At 55.8% G+C, this 20,888-nt stretch overlaps 2 protein-coding genes across 2 annotated transcripts; both read left to right on the top strand.

Annotated features, from left to right (window-relative positions):
• Nucleotides 1-1,401: 1,401 nt before the first annotated feature.
• Nucleotides 1,402-1,920, top strand: BGZ61DRAFT_538608 (uncharacterized protein; the record flags this gene model as incomplete). The annotated part of the gene is made up of 2 exons (XM_046254675.1): nt 1,402-1,732; nt 1,796-1,920. The coding sequence occupies 2 exons, from the start codon at nt 1,402-1,404 to the stop codon at nt 1,918-1,920; spliced, it is 456 nt and encodes a 151-aa protein (XP_046097568.1).
• Nucleotides 1,921-3,297: 1,377 nt separating this feature from the next.
• On the top strand, nt 3,298-18,616 carry BGZ61DRAFT_401297 (uncharacterized protein; the record flags this gene model as incomplete). The annotated part of the gene is made up of 8 exons (XM_046243051.1): nt 3,298-8,667; nt 8,707-12,122; nt 12,174-13,594; nt 15,098-15,442; nt 15,554-15,908; nt 15,945-16,349; nt 16,422-17,763; nt 17,828-18,616. Coding segments are annotated over exons 1-8 (13,431 nt in total), but the record flags the coding sequence as incomplete, so codon positions are not given.
• Between the last annotated feature and the right edge of the window lie 2,272 nt (nt 18,617-20,888).

Genomic DNA, 20,888 nt, shown 5'->3' on the forward strand with positions numbered 1-20,888 from the left:
TCAAACGGTCGGCAGGATGGAATGACTCGTGACCCGTCACAACAGTTCTAGCAGTGAAACATGTCCCGAATATCCGGAACTGCTATAGCTTCGCTAATGTATTCCATGTGCCCGTTAACTGTCAACTTTTACTAACTCCATCGAGGATTGACGGGAGCCAAGTGGGTATGAAGCGGGGGCGGGGGAAAGCGGGGGCTGCGGGAGGGGCGCATCGCATAACTTTCATAAATATGTCCGACGACAAGAGCAGGCGTCTTGTCTCAGTAGCTGATGTTTGATTGTCTTGTGGGAATTGCCCATGGGGGTGAGCATACGGTTTGAGGAGGCTCGGGCGACAAAGATAAGCTGAATCGTGCGTTGTTGTCTTGATTAGGATTAGGGACGCGGTGTGTCGTTTGCGGCACAAGATGTGTGATGTCATATATTGCTCTCCACCGTCGTATATACTATGAATGTGCGTGAGCTACATGGGCATTACTCGATCCGATAGGTGATTTGCACAATTACCGATCCATCGCACTTCCGAGAGGAAACATGTGATTATTCCAATATGCCTCGGGGTTAGAATCAAATAGAACTAACATGAAAGACTAGGGTCTCCTATGCGTCCTACCTTGTATTGGCTGTAACTAGTAATACCGGGCGTAATGGAAAGGAATACCAATAAAAAGGTAGAGTGAATATGACGACAGATGTGACGACTTGTTCCCCGCCTGCAGGCCGAAGCTTCAGCTCGCCACTACTCAGCTGGAATGTAGCTAGCATGCAGCTCATTGCCTATTCTAGCCAGGATACGTACGGCTTACATCCTGCAGCTAGGGAATCACAATTCGATAGCTTCACCGAGGTGCACGAGAGGCAGTGCTGCTTCTTCCCAACCACGCACCTCACCAGGACGCCTCCATCACGAGCGCGCAGCAGCTCCGCATCGGTGTAGAGAGCTCCTGGTTGCCTATAGGTTGCCGTTGCAACAACTCCTCAATAGTCTAGGCAGCGAGCGCACGGCATGCACATTCAGGCGTCAAAACAATATACACCACCACCATCAGGAAGCGTCGTGGCCTATGAGAAGAGCGCGTGAGCTTGTCCTCAGGTCATTCCGTTGAGTTGTTGCATCTTCGGATGCAACGGATTGGGTCTGGAATTGGTCGATCTGATGAGAGGAAGGGCCAGGAGAGCGGCATTGATGCCTGAGGAGAGATCAACGCAAAGATTGATATCAAGAGGGAGGAGGGGATGACGCAAACGAGCGCGCCAGAAGCTATAAAGACCAGGAGACTGCCTCGATCGAATCCTTCCTTTTATGTGAGACACCAACCCTGCAAGAAATTCTCAATACAACTCAGCTATCCCTTGAACACTCTTCACTTTTACAAACCATTCTTCTCTTCACTTCCAATCATGGCTCCCACCAAAGATCAGATCGCGGCCCTCCTCCAGCAGAACCCTCTGCACAAGCACGTCCAGAAGGACGACCCGGGCTCGCTCCTCCATTTCGGCGGCCTCGAGGACCTCTTCACTGACAACATCCACATCTCTATCCCCGGTCTGGGTATTGATATCCATGGCTCGGAGGCCCTGAGCGCGAGCAGCGCGCATCCCGATGTCCCCCCTCTGACCGACATCATCAACACCGACCACCCCGTCGAGGCTCTGCCTCCTCACATCATCGGTGGCGGCGACGATGACTGGGCTGTTGCTATCCTGGGTAGCAAGGCGACGACTCACTCTGGTAGGTGACTGTGTGTGAAACAGAACTTATTCTTGCGGTTTGCTCACACCCGACGATTTGTAGGCGAGCCATGGAACCACGAGACTGTCGGTCTGATCCACTTCACCCCTGAGGGCAAAATCGATGCGGTCAAGGCCTACATCGATACTCAGCACGTTGTCAAGCACCTCGACGCCCATAAGAAGTAGGGGACGTATCTATAGCTTGGATCAGTGGTCCTTCTTGCGGACCCGCTCAGGAAAGGGGGAAGAGGCAAAGCAGTATGTCGGAAGATTGTCACTTTCTGCCTAGATAGCTAGTAGTATCGTATTGATAACTGTACGGAGGTGTCGAACGGAGGGTTTGCTGCACCTTGAGCAACTCCAGTACTATATATGCTAAACTGAGTTTGATCGATAATTACAGGTCTCACTTGATAAAATTGTGACTGTTCTGTGGGGTATGTCCTTTTAGAGTGAGTTCCAACTAAAGTAGACCTTTACGACGCTGTCCAGCATATTTATTGCAACTGGCCGTCGTTTAGGAGTGTGACAAGGGCGAGTTAGCTTCGTAGTTGTGTATGTCTAGCTAGTCCGAGGCCCAGTTGCTCTACATTCTGCATTGTGTCTCATACCCCCTCTCTGCAGGCTACATCGTCGGACGCTTGCATGCGTCTGAAACCCTCTATTGGCACGTGGCGTCATATGACGTGTCGATAATTGTTCAGCTCTCACAGAAGCAGGATTCTAGCCATCTTCGGCAATGCTGCTGACTTGTCTGGATTTGATTTGCAGATGCCGAATGCGTATCCAGTCCCAGGCTGCGGAACCCTCCGACTACCACCCTATGGGCAACCGCCTTTCTCTAGGTAATAAGGTGCAGGGCATGTCTCCCCCAAAAGCTAGCTCGAGCAAGTTCTCGTCGGAATTCAGTACCGCGAACTCCATCGATACCCTCATCACCATTGTGCAGTCCCAGCGCTAAGCTCTCCAGTCTCCAGCTGCTCTTGAAACATGGCTGGCAACAATGAACCAGGGAATTTGGAACATCCCTCTTGGTGTGCTCAATCGCTCGAACGAGCCCCCTGTATCTTTCCTAGGCTTGGAAATGACCTCCTAAGCAAAGATCAGGGCTCACAGCTGGCCTGCAAGGTCGACTTTGATGTGCCGCGCGCCACCCATGAGTCTGTCGACGTCGTCAGCGCTCACTTGGCTGCATGGTCGATCCTCCTCAATCTCTACCTTGGAGGCAATCAAGCCAGCTTCGGCGTGATCCGGCAGGATCCCACTCGAACTCCAACGACAGAAGAATATCGCCATTCTCTGTCTTGTGCGGCATGTACGGTCCAGGTTGTAGAAGATGGGGACGCATCTTCCCTGATGCTTGACTGTAGAGCATCATTGGAGGCTACCGTCAGTCATCAATGTTCTTCGACTTCCGAACTTCTTCGGCACGCTGGACGACCCGGTCGATCTCAGTTCAACACGGCAGTATGTTTTCTGGCCGTCCCGGGAGAAGATCTTCACCTAGCCCATCTTGAAGGCATCGACCTGGCTTTAGTCGTGCTTGAGCCATCTTCATACTCATCAGCGCATTCAATGTCGTTCAGCCTCCGATTCTCTCGCTCACACCTCTCTGAGGAGGCTGCGTCTCTCATCGCCGCCAACTATCGGGCCATCGCCTCCCACCTCATCTCCAATCCCGACTCGCCCCTCAGCCATCTGCGAAAAATAGGGATGAGCTCGGAAGACCTGCAGAAGACCCTTTCGTGGAATCATACCTGTCCGCCTCCCGTTAGTGGCCTCATCCACGAGTACATCGCTAGGAACGCTACATCGAGCCCGAACTCGCCCGCCGTCTACGCCTCGGACGCCTCGCTAACCTACCGCGAACTTGACAAGGCCTCCAACATTCTAGCACACTTTCTTGTTCGCGAGTGCATCGGGCCAGAGTCGGTCGTGCCCCTCTGCTTCGGCAAGTCGGCCTGGGCCACTGTCGCCATGCTGGCTGTCGTCAAGGCTGGGGCCGCTTTTACGCTGCTAGATCCTTCGTTCCCTACCGACACCTTGCGGGCGACGATCCAGCGAACCGGTGCTAGACTCCTTCTTTGTTCCGCTTCGTGCCGTGCCATATGGAGTGGCGACGAGGGTGACAATGACGGCAGTCCTCTCGTCATCCACGAAGTGACCCCTGAATCGATCGCCGCACTGCCTCGACCACGCAGCATAGCTCCTCCTCAGACCTCGGTCAAGCCATCGAGCCTTCTATACGTCGTCTTCACCTCCGGTAGCTCAGGTGAGCCCAAGGGCGTCTGCGTCGAGCATTCCGGATACCTGTCTACGTCCCTTGACTTCATTCACGCGACAGGAATGGACTCTTCGAGCCGCATTCTCCAGGCCGCGTCATACTCCTTCGATACTAGTATCTATGAGAATCTGACAACCTTGCTGTGCGGTGGTTGTGTATGCACGCCCGACGAGGAGACTCGAGAGGAAAAGGGGCTCGCTGGCATCATCCGGGACTTTGGCGTGAACTGGGCCTATCTCACGCCGTCACTTGTCAAGACCATCCGGCCGGACGACGTGCTCCCCGGCCTTGGGACCTTGGTCCTTATGGGAGAGGCGCCGGCTGAGGTCGACATCGAGACGTGGGCAGGTAGAGTCCGGCTGATAAATGGCTACGGCCCAAGTGAGTGCTGCGTTGCCTCGGCAGTCCGTCTGATGCGCTCCCCGGATCCGAGCGACGTCTCGCCCATTGAGGCGGCCAACTTCGGGTGGCCTGTCGGCGGACTGTTCTGGGTCGTCTCCCCCGCGAACCACCACCATTTGGTTCCCGTCGGGGCGGTTGGAGAGCTCGCCATAGAAGGGCCTCACCTGGGCCGGGGATATCTCGGCGACGACGAGCAGACGGCCAGGGCGTTTGTCGACTCCCCGGAATGGTCATCAGAGTTCCCGGCCTCGCACAGTCGGAGGATCTATCTGACTGGGGACATCGTGCGGCGAATGATGGACGGCTCGGTCGTCTTCCTTGGGAGGAAAGACGCCCAGGTCAAGGTCAGAGGGATGCGTGTCGAGCTCGGTGCTGTTGAGCAGCATCTATGTGCGGACCGTGGCGTCAGGCTCGCCGTGGCCGTTGTGCCTGAACATGGGGCCCGAAAGGATCGCCTCGTGGCGGTAGTATCCCATGTAAGCATGGAGACGACCGAGTCAGATGTGGCCTTGAGTGCTGTCGAGTTCGGGGCCTCGCAACCAGAGTCAGAGCTGGGTCAACTTCGCCAGTCCATCCGAGGCATGAGAGATCTCCTTAGGCTAAGACTGCCAGGGTACATGATTCCCTCAAGTTGGTTTGTGCTTCAATCTTTTCCCTTGAGACCTTCAGGCAAGATCGACAGACGCAACGTCAAAGAATGGATCAATGCAATGGACACGCCGGCCACGGATAGAATTGAGTGCTTCCTAGACCAGGACGAGAGGGAAGAGATCACTTCTCTTGCCGAGGGGTTAAATCCAATCACGGATACGATTCGTCGCCAAATCGGACTTGTGTTGAATCTACCCTTCGAATCTATCTCGCCAGGGAAGAGCTTTATCAACCTCGGCGGCGACTCCATCTCAGCTCTCCATCTCAAGTCTCAGTGCTTAGCTGAGAACATAGTCCTAAGCACGCACGATATCCTGCGCTCCAGATCTATCAGTTGGCTTGCATCTTGTGCCAAATTAGCCGACGCCCAGGTCGATACGATTCTTCCGGAAGACAGAGACTCGCTCGGTGTGCCCTTCGATCTCTCACCCATCCAACAGCTCTACTTCCAGTGGGAGCCGGAGTGTACGCTGGCAGGAGGAAGCAACCGATTCAATCAGAGCTTTCAGCTGCGTGTGAAACGCCCATTGTCAGTGGGGGACATGGAACAAGCATTGGACTTGATGGCTGAGAGACATGCCATCCTCCGGTGCCGATTTGTTCAGCCAGCTTCGCCCTTGCCTGGTGCCAGATGGCGGCAAATGATCCCAGAGTCTACTGAAAACACCTTCCTCTTGAGAGAGCACCGGATCTCTGACCATGAAGAGATAGACGCCATCATCCTCAGTAGCCAGTGTGCTATTGACGTCTTCAGTGGACCTGGCTTCGTCGTCGACCTCATCAACGAGCCCCAGGGCCAGCTGCTGTCCATGATCGCCCACCACGCCATCATTGATCTCGTATCCTGGAGGATTATAATCCGGGAGCTGGAAGTCGTCCTGCAAGACGGCGTTGGCGCCCTCCGGCCTCAGAGGTCCCTTTCCTGGCAGGTATGGTGTAGACTCCAAGCGGACTACGCGAGCAGACTATTGTCTCCTAGAGTCGCTCTCCCTCGCCACAATCGATTGACACCTCCAAATCTGGATTACTGGGGGGTGGAGAACAGAGAGAACAAGTTCGGCAACGTTACCAGGTCAGTCGTAAATCTAGACTCGCCCACGACGTCCCTCCTCATGGGACCAAAGCTACACGAGGCTCTGCGCACTGAACCAGTCGATTTGTTTCTCTCTGCTGTCATACACTCTTTCGCCGAGGTCTTTTACGACCGCCAGCCACCAATCGTCTTCCGCGAGTCGCACGGGCGAGAGCCTTGGGATGACTCCATCGACATCTCCTCAACTGTCGGCTGGTTTACGACCATGTATCCCATCCTTACTGAAACAAATCCCATAAAAGATGATCTACTTGGCACGCTTAGGCGCGTCAAAGACGCCCAAAGATGTGTCCCAAGTAACGGCTGGTCGTACTTTGCGTCGCGTTTCCTTCACCCAGACGGCGTGAAGGCTTTCGGTTCCTCAGCACCTACACCCGAGATTGTCTTCGACTTTCTGGGTCTCTACCAACAGTTGGAGAGACCTGACGGGCTGTTTGAGCAAGAAATCTTCTTTCCAGAAGAGTACGACATTGGGCCCGAGTTTCACCGCCCCGGTCTCTTCGAAATCACGGCCGAAATTGTCCGGGGCTGTCTCCGGCTCAAGTTTGAGTATAACAAAAGCATGAAGCACCAAGCCGCCATTGCAACATGGGTTCAAAAGTGCGAGGAGGGTCTGCATGCCTTCGTATCTGTACTCGCCCAAGCCCGACATTCTTACACGCTCAGTGACTTCCCACTCCTCACGACTGGATATGATGGTCTCGACAACCTCTTTTCCTCAATTCTTCCCGAGCTGGGCGTGTCACTGAACAACGTTGAAGATGTTTATGACACATCGCCCATGCAGACAGGCCTCCTGCTCAGTCAGGCTAAGGAGCCCAGTCTGTACCAGTGCTTTACTGTCTTTCAGGTAGCTCCGGTGTCTCGCTCTCACTCCATCGACCTACAGCGCCTTGAAGAAGCTTGGATCAAGCTTATCCAGCGTCACTCTGCCCTTCGGACAATATTTATACCCGACATGGTCTCCCGCGACGGCGCCTTCTGCCAAGTTGTCCTCAAAATGGTAGAGCCCAGAATTCTGAAGTTGACTTGTCTGGTCAGTGAACTTGACGCTGTCCTAAGAGAGCCGCTGAGCCTCCCTGTTCGGGATGCACTCCCTCCTCATAGGCTGACCATTATTGATGTCAGCGATGGGAGCAGGTTCATTAGAATCGACATCAACCATGCCTTCATTGACGGGGCTTCGGGTGACATCCTTGTCCGGGACTTCATCAGTCTCTACCATGGCGGGGAACAACTCCCAGAGGCACCGGCTTACCGCGAGCTGGTCTCCTTTACACAAGGACGTGATTCAACCAAGGAGCTAGAGTATTGGGCAAATGTTCTCAAACATATTCAGCCGTGTCACTTGCCCGTCCTCGACGACGGAGTTGTGCAGGATGGGTCTCTCCAAGTCACCCAGGCTAAATCTCTACCCTCTCTCGACTCTCTGAATGCTTTTTGCCAGTCACGCAATATCACCCTGCCCACAGTGTTCAAGCTTGCCTGGTCGCTCGTACTCCGGGCCTATACCGGCTCCGACAACCCGTGCTTCGGCTATCTCGTCTCCGGTCGCGATGACCTCGACGCCGACGATGACCGCTCGCGAATCATCAAGGAGAATGCTATTGGCGCGTTTGTCAATATTCTTGCCTGCCGCTGCGATCTCTCCGATACGCTCGATGCCGTACTCCGCGGCATTCAGGATGACTCGCTCCGGGATCTCCAGTACCAATACTGCTCTCTCGCCCACGTCCAGCGAAACCTCATGCTAGGGCCCGGCAGCGGCCGGCTCCAGCAGCAACGACAACAAGCACTGTTCAATACTATCCTGAACTTCCAGGTTCATCAACCACGTGTCGCTCTTTCCGAAGCATTGCTTGCACTAGAGCCAGTGTATATACACGAACCAACCGAATACAACGCCATCATCGACATTCACGTCACCAGTGACAGCCTCGAAGTGGCACTCGCTCACTGGACGTCCTCCGTCTGTCCCGGTCAAGCTCAACATCTGGTTGATGCATTCTCGGCAGCCTTAACATCTCTGCTCCACTCTTCATCATCAGCAACCATCACCGCGCGGGAGATGCATCTTGTTGGCAGTGGTCAGCAGAAGCAGCTCTGGGCGTGGAATGAGACCGTCCCTCCACGAGTCGACGAATGCATCCACGACATTATTTCCTTGAATGTAGCTGCATATCCTGCTGCCCCAGCTGTCGAGTCTTGGGACGGGAGCTACACGTACGAGGAGCTAGAAGACACTACTACGCGACTTGCTCGTCACCTCGCACATCTCGGAATCGGAGTTGGCTCTACCGTGCCTTTGTGCTTCGAGAAGTCTGCTTGGGCAGTCATCAGCATGCTGGCCGTCCTGAAGGCTGGTGGCTCATTCCTTCTCCTGGATCCCAAGCACGTGTCGGCTGATAGAACGATGGGCATCGTCAAAGACACGCAGGCTCGGTTCGTCTTAGCCAGCAAGAAGGAATCCATGCTTCTTAACGACCTGGTCGCTGTACTCGGTGTCAAAATCTTCCTTGTTGACGACAGTGTCATGGCTCAGGTCATGTCATGTCCAAACTGTCTGAAAGACGATCTGAGCGAGACTCACAGTTCTCCAATCCACGTCGTTACCCCTCTCGACCCAGCGTATATCATATTCACCAGCGCAACGACGGGCCAGCCCAAAGGCATCGTCACTAGCCATTCAGCCTTCTGCACTGCAGCCCAGGCCCAAGGAAGACGACTCCAGCTCTCGCGCAGCTCCCGCATGCTGCAGTACGCCTCGTACTCTTTCGACGCGAGCATAGCCGAGATTATCATGCCCCTCTTTTTCGGAGGCTGCGTCTGTGTTCCCAGCGAGAGACAGAGGACCGACGGCATCACAGACATGATAAACGAGACGCAGGTCAATTTCGCTATCCTAACACCGACTGTCGCCCGTCTCGTCGCGCCGGCTGACATCCCGGGTGTAAAGGCTCTCGTCCTCTGCGGTGAGCCCATGGCCCGGTTGGATATTGCGCAGTGGAAGGGGCACGTAAGGCTGATGAACGCGTACGGGCCAAGCGAGTGCGGCGTCAGCACAGCCGTGAACAACTACATATCCGCTGATCCGACTAATATTGGCCATCAAGCGGGCTGCATATGCTGGGTCGTCGACCCGGAAGACTCTGAGCGCCTTGTGCCAATTGGAGGCGTTGGCGAGCTGATGATCGAGGGCTTCAACCTCGCCGACGGCTATCTGAACAATGAAGAAAAAACACGCCAAGCCTTCGTCAACCCACCATCGTGGCTCGTTGAACAGCGTTCTAAGAATCACGGCGAAGACGCCGTCCCTACTCGTGTGTACAAGACGGGCGATCTCATTCGCCTCAACTCAGACGGCAGTATCAAGTTTATCGGTCGGAAGGATACGCAATCCAAGCTCCACGGACAGAGGATAGAGCTTCACGAGATCGAGCAACATATGCTCTCCCACTACGACGCCCTGGGGACTCTGGCGGTTGAAGTCATCGAGCCGGAGATCCGCAAGGGTAGCCAGACGCTGGCGGCGTTCATTACTCTAGCTCGAGGGAAAGGAGAAGAAGATGACGGGAGAAATGGGCCAGAAAAGACGGACATTCATGGAGAGAATAACTTCTTGGAACTTCCGCAAGATCTCACTGTCCAGTTCCAGGCCTTGCAGACCGCATTGGCAAGCGTCCTCTCTCCCTACATGATCCCGACACTTTTCATTGCACTCTCTGCATTCCCATTGTCACCTTCGGGGAAGTTGGATCGTAGGACCCTCCGCAGGAATGCTGCAAAGATCCCAGCAACCCTCTTCCGCCAGTACTCGCTCGCGGGAGGCGCCATTCAAGAAAGGCTTGAAAGCGAGGCGGAGGAGACGCTTCGAAAAGCCTGGGTAGAGACTCTGGGCGTGCAGCCGGACATGATTGGCCGCAAGACGAGTTTCACACGCCTTGGAGGGGACTCTCTCGCTGCTATGAGACTCGCGTCAATTGCGCGGAGCAAATACGGTCTGGCAATCGCGGTGGCGGACATCTTCAAGCGCCCGAGGCTCTGCGACATGGCTTCCGAGATGGGAGTATACGATTTGGGATCGGGAGCTATCTCGTCTCATCCCGCTGACATTAAGCCATTCGCACTCCTGGATCTTGGAGACAAGTCGGTCGACTGGCTGATATCCACAGCCGCAATCCAATGCCGAATTGCTCCGGATGATATCCTTGATATGTATCCCTGCACTCCCCTCCAAGAAGGTCTCATGGCCATCTCGGTTGAGAAACAAGGCGCCTACCTCCACCGCGGCGTGTTCCCATTGCCTCGGAAGACGGTGGACCTCAACCGCCTGAAGCGTGCTTGGGAAGTCGTTGTTGCAGCAAACCCGATCCTCCGGACCAGGTTCGTGAGCATCGAAGGTACCAGCAACATGCAGGTCGTCCTCAATCAGTCAATTACCTGGCTGCATCCCGTCGCGTGCTCGAAGGAGAAGTACCTTGCCGATGACCTAGACATTGCCCTCGCCTGGGGCTCGCCTCTAAACAGGTTCGCTGTCCTGGAGCCGGCAGACAACGCGGACGACGATGAAGAGCCTTGCCTCGTGTGGACGGCACATCATGGACTCTTCGACGAATGGAGCCTGAACCTGACTCTAGAGCAGCTGCAGAAGGCTTACCGTCAGGAGGAGCTGCCTACTGTCCTTCCGTTCAACCACTTCATCGCCCATATCAGCTCCAAAGACGAAGCTGCATGCGCCACGTACTGGGCTTCCCAGCTCGCCGGCGACACCCCTCCAGCAACGATCCCACAACTCCCGACCAACACGTACGTCCCACGTATCAGTGGCTCTCATTCCCGCCTGATCAGCGTCACGAGAAGCCGATCGGCAGGCGCTCACATCACGACGCCGACCATCCTCCGAGCCGCGTGGGCCCTCGTCACTGGGCGGTACGCCAACACCGCCAACGCGGAACACGTCATCTTTGGAGCGTCCGTATCCGGGAGAAGCGCAGCTGTAGACGGTGTCGAGAGGATCAATGGGCCGACGTTGGCAACAGTGCCGGTCAAGGTGTATCTCGGAAGGGAGCAGCCCATCTCGGGCTTCCTCGAGGATATCCAGGCGCAGGCTGCGGACATGATCCAGTACGAGCACTGGGGCCTGCATAACATGGCCGGTGTGAGCCGCAATGTGGCCTTTCAGAATCTGTTTGTTGTTCATCTTCCGGACGGAAGAAGTAGCAGCAGCACAAAGAGTGATGGGATGGGCTGGAACGAACCTCCTGACGGGCTCAAGATGATCGCCAGCACCCACGCCGACTACCATGTATACGCCCTCGTCGCCGAGTGCTTCCTCCAGGAAGACAACCAGAGCTTTACCATCAGGATGTCCTATGACGGCCAAGTTGTTCCCTACGCCGCCCGGTTAGCAAGTCACTTTGACTGGCTTGTTCAGCAGCTGATTGACCGCGCCGAGGATGAATCACCGCTCGGCACCCTAGACTTCTGCAGCGCCGAGGACAAGTTGCGTATCCGCGAATGGAATCACGAGGACCCCAAGATAGTCGAGGACTGCATCCACGAGATTGTTAGCATGAACGCCACCCAAAGACCCAACGCACCCGCCATACGTGCCTGGGACTTTGACCTCACGTACGCCCAGCTCGACGCCATGTCGGCCAAGCTAGCAAGGCATCTTGTTCATGGCATGGGGGTACGGGTGGAGCAAATCGTACCGGTCATCTTTGAGAAGTCAGCATGGGCAGTCATGGCTCAGCTTGCCGTTCTCAAGGCGGGCGGCGTCATGTGCATGCTCGATCCGGCGCATCCTCCACAAAGACTTGAGGACCAGATTGACATAACAGAGGCGCACTTTATCCTCGCTTCTGAGCTGTACTCAGATCTCCTTCGACGAGACGGACGCACGATTTTAACGATAGACGCGTCGACCATGCAGTCCATCAGTGAAGGCGTGGAAGAGTCAGAGGCAGAGATTGAGACCGAGACCGAGACCTTCCCTGGCGCTATCAGAGCCTTGCCAATCGTCAAGCCGGAGAACGCGGCGTATGTCGTCTTTACAAGCGGGACGACGGGCAGGCCCAAGGCAAGCATCACCGAACACCGCTCTTTCGTCTCATGTTCAGCCTCCTTTGCCGTCAAAATGCACATCTCGCAGATGTCCCGCTCACTCCAGCACGCTGCGTACAGCTTCGACCCGTACATCGTCGAGACCTTTTCGACCTTGACCCAGGGAGGCTGCGTGTGTCTAGCCCGTGACGAGGCCCGAACCAACCCGGCCGAGTTGGTGGACGTCATTCAGGAGCTAGGCGTTAACTGGGCCATGATGACACCTTCTGTCGGCCGCCTCCTACCCAGAAACGAAGTCCCTTCCCTCAAGACGCTTATATTATGCGGTGAGGCCTTGTCCCAAACGGATCGGTTCTGGTCCAATACAGTTCGCCTGATGAACGTCTACGGACCGTCCGAGTGTTCTGTTGTCTCCGCCCTCAACAACCGTGTGACACTAGACTCGGACTGCACTGCCATTGGCAAAGGAGCTGGAAGCCGTTGCTGGATCGCCGAGCCGCACAATCACAACTTGCTGACACCGGTTGGGTGCGTTGGGGAGCTACTGCTTGACTCTGTTGGGCTCGCAAGAGGCTATCTGGGACAGCCAGGCAAGACAGCCGAGGTGTTTGTCCACGGAGCTGCCTGGTTGGAGGAGTTCGGGAGGCCGGGAAACAGCCGTATGTACAAGACGGGCGATCTGGTGCGATACGACCCGGCGGACGGCATGATCAGCTTCGTCGGGCGCAAGGACATGCAGCTGAAGCTCCATGGGCAGCGATTCGAGCCCGGCGAGGTGGAGCATCATCTCATGGCACACGAGCAGGTCAGGATCGCCGCTGTAATTCATCCCAACGCGGGCAGGTTCAAGGGGAGGTTGGTGGCCACCCTGGCTCTCGGTTTCACTGCCAGCACCACTGCGGAGAGCAACGCCATCTTGAAGCTGGTCAGCGGACCCGACAGAGCTATTGCGTCTCTTCAGATCAACGACATCAAGATGCGGCTTGAGGCCCAGGTTCCGTCGTATATGGTTCCGTCCGTATGGGCAGTGGTCTACCGTGTACCCCTGACACCCTCTGCCAAGATCGGGAAGCGTGATATCGCCAGCTGGCTTGAGAGTATGAGCCACGAGACTGCTGACGAGATCATGGCTTTTGCCGGCGCCTATGAGGAAGATGCTGGCCTGCCAAGTAACAATGAGATGGAGCAGCGACTGCGGCAGATCGTTGCCAGGGTCCTCGGTCTGGACGTCGACCAAGTTCTCGTTGGCCGCTCCTTCATCAGCCTCGGGGGCGATTCCATCACAGCCATACAGGCCATGGCTCGCTGTCGCTATGAGAATATCGCCGTCCAGACCAAGGACATCTTGCAGAGCAAATCCATCCGTCATCTCGCGGAGCGCGCACAAGCCATCGCCGATTCGGGTGGAAAGCAAGATTTGACCGTATCAAATATCCACGAAGGTCCTGCCGAAACCGAGTTTCATCTGTCGCCTGTCCAGAAGCTCTACTTCAAGGCTGGCCTGGGCCAGATGCGCTCTCGTACGTCGTCGCCCACAAGTTCAAGCCACTACAACCAGAGTGTCCTTGTACGATTTACCCGAGAGGTGACGCCTCAGGAGGTTTCCAGAGCGGTCCAGGCCATTGTCGAGCAGCATGCGATGCTCCGGGCATCATTCACCGAGGCTGATGGTGTCTGGAAGCAACGAATTCTTCCCTCCGCAGACGTCTCACCTATGGTCCAACACCATTCCATGTCTCAGGCTGACAGTGAGTCCATCATGGCAGAGGCTCAATGTCGGCTTGATGCTGTCAGTGGTGCCGTCTTCTGTGCACACTTGTTCGATATACGCGAGCCTGCAACCCTTTTGCCTCCATCAGCTCGCGTCACAAGTCAACAGCACCAACACCTTTTCATGGCGGCCCACCATCTAGTCATCGACTCAGTCTCATGGCGAATCATTCTCCAAGACTTGGAGGAGTTCATCAGTACCGGAAAACTTCTGAGCAGAGACGTCGTCTCCTTCCAGGCATGGACTAGAATGCAGGCACAACAAATTTCACAAACATCACAAGCGCTTCAAGACCTAGTCAGCTCGTTCCAAGTCCCCGAGGCTGACTGCCGGTTCTGGGGCATCTCGCCAGACACCAACATCTTCGGCGACACTCTCAGCGCTGGCTTCACGCTTGATGCGGAGACGACATCCTCCCTCCTCAGCCCCGCCTGCAACGAGCGTCTGAAAACCAAGCCCGAGGACCTCTTCATCTCAGCTCTGTTGTCCTCGTTCGCGGCTGTCTTCCCGGAGAGGGGAGGTGCATCCCTGCCGCCCGTATACTGTGAGGGTCATGGCCGTGAGTGTGCGTGGGACGGCAGCGTGGATCTGTCTAGCACCGTTGGCTGGCTCACCGTCATCCATCCTCTGCAAGTCCAGCTAGCCTCTGCCGAAGATTCTGAAGAAGCTGAAGCGGGTAAAGCTCTTGTAGACGCGATACGTCGAGTCAAAGATGCTCGTGCTAGAGTGGTGGGCAAAGAGTGGTCCTGGGAAGGACAGGAGGCTTTTGCTGGCCAATGGCCAATGGAGATCCTGTTCAATTACATTGGCGGTCACCAGAAGCTCGAACGTGACGATGCTCTTCTAGTACAAATCCCTCAAGACATCCTCTCTGCTTCATCATCTCCGCTGGAGCAACTTGAGGACAGCAGCAGCATCCATACCACCACGGACGTTGGACCCAACTGCCGCAGGTTAGCCCTCTTCGACGTCAGCGTCCAATTATCCGGCGACGGACGGGCGACATTCACCTTCACCATTAACCGCAAAACTCGTCATCGTGCCAGGGTTCATGCCTGGATCTCCAACTATCGCAAGCTCCTCGAGTCGGCCGTAGAGCGGCTTGCATCCGTAACCCCCGAACCAACGCTGAGCGACTTCCCCCAGATGCCTCACCTCACATACCAACAGTTGGACCGTATCAAAGACGAGATCGTGCCAGCTCTCAAACTGTCTAGCCTGGCCGACATCGCGGCTATATACCCCTGCGGACCGACGCAGAAAGGCATTTTGATCAGTCAAGCGCGCTCTGCCAGCTCGTACAGGGAGTCATTCCTCTATGCCGTCACATCCGAGACGGCCAAGCCGGTGGACATGGGGAGACTAGAGGCGGCTTGGAAGGCTGTCGTTGCTCGGCATGATGCTCTGCGAACGGTCATCATCGAGGACACGATGGCCACAGGTCAAGGCTTTTACCAAGTTGTCCTTCGGGAGTTCTCTCCTCGAGTCCAACATATGGAGTATATGGATGGCATAGACTGTGGTGAAGACGACGATGAACATGTCACTCTAGACAAGATGCGCAAGCTATCCGCCAGCGGTACCACAGCCAACACAACGAGAAAGGCCCTCGATCCCGAGCACAGCTTGCTCCTCTGCCGCACCGCAGACATAGTCTACCTGTATCTCGAGATCAGCCACGCGCTGATCGATGGATTCTCCATGCCCGTCCTCCTAAACGATATCGCTTTGGCCTACGACGGTTTGCGTCTCGGGTCGGCAGGCGAGTTGCGTCCACCGGGCTTCGGAGATTATGTTGCCCATGTCGAGGGTCTGTCCGCCGATGATTCCTTTGCCTACTGGGTAAACTATCTTGACGGCGTCCCATCGTGTCACTTCCCAGCGCTCAAGGAGAGCACCATCCGGCAGTATCTCGACGCGAGTGACGCTCGAGAAACGTGGAGAATGCAGTCAATCCCAGCCGAGCTGGGCATCTCATCTGAGGCCATCTTCGACTTCTGTCTCGAGTATGGTCTCACGCCGGCTAGCGTCTTTAGAATGGCCTGGGCTCTTGTCCTGCGAGCCTATACAGGCATGGACGATGTCTGCTTCGGCTTCCTAGCGTCCGGCCGCGACGCCGCTGTCGAGGGCATCGAGTCGATCATCGGTGTCGTCTGCAACATGCTCATCGTCAGAGTCAACCTAGGCAATGACAATAGCAAGACTGGTATCAAGATGCTGGAGGCCATGCAAGACAGCTGGTCCAACAGCCTCAACCACCAGTTTGTCTCCCTGGCCGATGTGCTGCATCGCCACCAACAGCAGCCATCGACGGGGCCCTCAGCGTCCTCCAGACGCCCCGAAGCGATGTTCAATACAGGCATGTCTTTCTTCGCCCAGAACAAGAGTGACGACATGAAAGCTTCCTCGCGAGAAAGCAGCCTAAGTTTCGACGCACTCGGGGGAGACGACGGCGCCGAGTACGATGTGACAGTGAATGTGTGGCCTGCGGCAAACGGCTCGGGCTTCCGTGCCTCAATCAACTACAGGGCTTCTCACATGACGGCTGTCCAGGCGAGAGGGGTCTCGCGGACATTCAGTAGGGCTGTTGAGTGTATCATGGAGATGAGCCATCGTCCACTTGCAGAGTGGTGTCTAATCAGGGAGGGAGATGCACAAAATTCAGCAGAACAGACCACCGCTCTAGACGCAAACACCGACATTAATCCTTATGGCAGCAGCTGTGTGGATGAGGTTATATCGGCCACTGCGAAAAAGAGTCCTGACGGCCCTGCTGTCTGCTCTTGGGACGGACAGCTCACATATCAAGAACTCGAGACCTTGTCAACTCAGCTTGCCATTCATCTCGCGGATCATCACGAGGTCGGGCCAGAGGTTCTCGTGCCGGTGTGTGTGGAAAAGAGTCTGTGGTTCGTCGTGGCCGTGGTAGCTGTTCTCAAGGCGGGCGCTGCATTTGTTCCGATGGACGCCACTCAGCCAGGGCGGTTCCAAACTGTCTTTGAGCAGACAAATGCCCGTCTCGTGCTCACCTCGGAAGCGGTGAGGAAGCAACTCTCGTCTAATCATCAAGTCGATCGAACCATCGCTCCTCTTGTTGTGGACGCCGAGCTCATGCAGCGGCTGGCTCCAGTCACGTCTAATCACGCCCACACGCAACTCTCCAACCGCAGTCGACATGCTGCATATGTCATCTTCACCTCGGGAAGCACCGGCATGCCTAAGGGTGTCGTGATCGAGCACGCGGCCTGGTGCTCCAGTGCAGCTGGTCTGATCGACGCGATCGGTCTTGATTCAAGGGCACGGGTGCTGCAATTCGCCTCATACAACTTCGACGCCGCCGTGTGCGAGATCCTCTGCACACTCATGTCTGGAGGCTGCTTGTGCATCCCGTCCGAGGCGGAGCGGATGGATAATATCGAGGCGGCTATCAACAGGATGAAGGTCGACACGTTGACTGTAACTCCTTCATTCGTCGCCACCCTACAGCCAGAGAACATCCGTAGCGTTCATACCATCGTTCTGGTTGGAGAGTCGACACCCGAGCATCAGATACAGCGCTGGTTAGGCCGGGTAAGGCTGATGCTCGGTTACGGGCCGTCAGAGTGCTCCGTCATGAGCAGCATCGTAGATTGCCCGTCTGTCAGCCCTCTACAGTCCAACAACATAGGTTTCCCGAGGAATTGCAAGTATTGGATTGTCAACCCGGCTGATCATAATGTCCTTGCACCGCCAGGCTCCATAGGGGAGCTTTTGATCGAGGGGGTAAGCTGATATATCTCCTCTCGCGCTGTTTCTACCCGTTTCCGCCCATAGCTAACACTCCCAGACAAAACTATCACGTGGCTACCTGAACGATCCCTCCCGAACCGCCTCAGCATTCATCATGAATCCTCTCTGGGCCAACCGCTGTGTAGGCGAGACCCGAAAAATGTACAAGACTGGCGACCTCGTCCGGCTGAACGCCGACGGGTCGTATCGGTACACCGGGCGAAAGGACCGGCAGATCAAGATCAGCGGCCAACGCGTCGAGCTCGGCGAGGTTGAGCACCGCGCTCACCAGGCCCTGCGCAGGAAATATCAGGTCGCTGTGGAAGCCGTCGATATCGGCGGTAGTGGTAGCAGAGAGGTCAGGCTCGTAGCTTTTGCCGCCGCCGGCGATGAGTGCGAAGACTTCCCTCTGGTTGCTTCTGGTAGAGACTCGCGACAAACTGCCTCAGCCTTCGAGGCCAGACACAAGTTTCGAGCCACGATGATGGCCTCCGTCCCATCCTACATGGTGCCTTCGGTCATCCTCCCCCTTCGGCAACTTCCATACCTTCCGTCTCACAAGATTGATCGCAACGAGCTGCGTCGGATTGCTTTTGACTTCTTTGCAGACTCCTCATCTCCAAGAAACTCGAGCAGTTTACCTGACCGTGTCGAGCTTACAAACCTGCAGCAACGTCTGCGTGAGCTCTGGGCCAGTGTGCTGAACAAGGATGCGGCAGCGATCAGCCTCGAGGACACTTTCCTCGACCTTGGTGGTGACTCGATCCTGGCCATCAAGCTTGTCAACACCTGTCGATCTGCAGGGCTCGCAATATCAATCGCCAATGTCCTCCGGCATCAAAGTCTCGGAGTCCTATGCCGGATCCTTGAAACAGATGTTGTAGATAAACCGTGCGAAGCTGACATGTCCACGCGGAAGCACATTGCTCGCGAGCCTCTGTCATCCCTTGGTTCTCTCGCCACTTCTGGTTTCGTCGAGGAGATCATCTGCCCACGGGTCGGTGTGAGCCCATCTGATATCCAAGACATTGTAGAGGCCAGCCCATCCCAGTTAGGCTTCATAGAGAGCAGCATCCTCAAAGGCCGTGGCAGTACCAACTACTTCGCCTTCCACCTCAGAGGCCATATCGACGAGTCTCGTCTCCGCGAGGCCTGCTATACTCTGGTCGCGAGCCATACCATCCTCCGCACATCATTTGTCCCATTCAAGCGGCGCCTCTTCCAGGTTATTCTACGCTCGATGGTGCCTGACTTTCAGGCTACACAGTGCCCCGAGTCGCAACAGCAAGATGTCACGACCGCCTGGGTCAAGGCCGATCAGCTTGAACCCGTTGCTCTTGGACAGCCCATGCTCCGCTTCCTGTTCCTCGGCGGAGAGAGCGAAAGTATCATGGTAATGCGTCTGTCGCATGCGCAGTACGACGGAATGTCGATGCAGATCCTCATTGACGACCTCGTCGCGCTGTATCAAGGTCAAACCGCTCCCACCAACTGTCCTACCTTCACAGACTTCATTCTCGCCGCCCGCGAATCCGAGAGAGATGGGGCCCAGGCATACTGGGACTCGCTGCTCGAAGGAGCTCGCATGACCGATATCGTCACTCACTTGTCGCCTGCGTATGAGAGTGGCCATAACGTAACTATGTCTCGAACAATCATGACCCCGCGCCATGCCAATCGCAGCTTCACCTTTGCCACTACTCTCAAGGCCGCGTGGGCTCTGGTCCTTGCGGAGCTGTCCTCTTCCACCGACGTCGTATTCGGTCATCTAGTGTCCGGTCGCAGCATGTCCATAGACGGTATGGCGGTTGATGATGTTCTAGGCCCATGCCTTAATATTATCCCCGTGCGCGTGCAGCTTCGCGATTCCCACACGACCGTCGGCAGCATCCTGCGCCAGGTCCACGACCAGCATCTTGGAGCCATGCCCTTTGAGACCTTCGCCATGGACAAGATGCTCGGTGCATTCGCCGAACGCCCGCGGCCGTGGCGACGTTTCAGCAGCGTGGTGCAGTACCAAAATCTAGACGGGCGGCTTGAGGCCCTCGAGGACTTTGGCTTCGGCGACGGAGTGCGATGTCGAGTGACGGCGTTCGAGGGACAATTCGACCCAGCCGATACTCTCGTCCTCGCGACTCCCACAAAGGGTGGTGAACTCACAAAAGTCGAGCTGCGCTTCGCTGGCCATGGACGGGAGGGGATCTTGCCGTCGGACTTTGTCGAGCACATACTGAACTCTCTACTGGCCCGCATCGACCTGTTGTCTTCTACAGTTAATCCTGACGAGCAGCGGCTGACGTCCGTGGATCTCACAATACCGCCACTGATCCCCGTCCCGGCTGAGAGATCTGCTTCTCTCGATCGGACCGCCGCTGCCGCCGCCGCAGGATACTCGTTCGAAACCGTGCCTATCCAGATCAGAGAACTTGTCACCCAGGCGTGGGACCACATTCTGGGGTCAACCCAAGAGGACGACCGTGGCCAAGTACTCAGCAGGACGAGTCGTGCCAGCGCAGAAATCCCCTTCTATGATGTCTGGGGCAGCTTTCTGGCCGCCGCACAGCTCGCAGAGTTCTATGGCCATCACGGCGTCTCAGCCCTCTCGGTTGAGGACATAATCGAGCATCCGAGTATGCTCGCGCAGAGCCTGCTGCTAGCCAGGCGCCTGTCGCTCTCTGTCCATCCGTCCCCTCCGTCGCTGCTCCTCTTCTTTTTCCCTATCCAGCCACCGTGGTGGATCACGGTGAGGGCATGAAGTGTGAGAAACTAGGATTGGAGTTTCAATTGTCTTTTTTGGTGTTGGAGATAAATCTGTATTTCGTCCTTGTAGCTAGATACTCTTATTAAATCATTGCGAAGGACACTCCCGTAGCCGTAAATCAGTCTTCTTATTGTCCACGTTGACGCCCGCCCTCCTCTTTAACTCCTCCAGTACGCCGGCCACTCTTTGAATTAATAGGTTGACATGTCCCCCCCCCCAAATTCCACCACCGACTTGTGATGATCGCTACCCTACTTTATCCTTGTGAGTTTAGAAGATAGATATTCTATTACTTTCTGTTTTTTGTGTCCCTTTTTACCTCCTGCCCTAAGATAGATATTGTCTAAACTAAAAGCCT

Source organism: Ilyonectria robusta (assembly GCF_021365365.1).
Source record: "Ilyonectria robusta strain PMI_751 chromosome Unknown BGZ61scaffold_29, whole genome shotgun sequence".
NCBI lineage: Eukaryota > Fungi > Ascomycota > Sordariomycetes > Hypocreales > Nectriaceae > Ilyonectria > Ilyonectria robusta.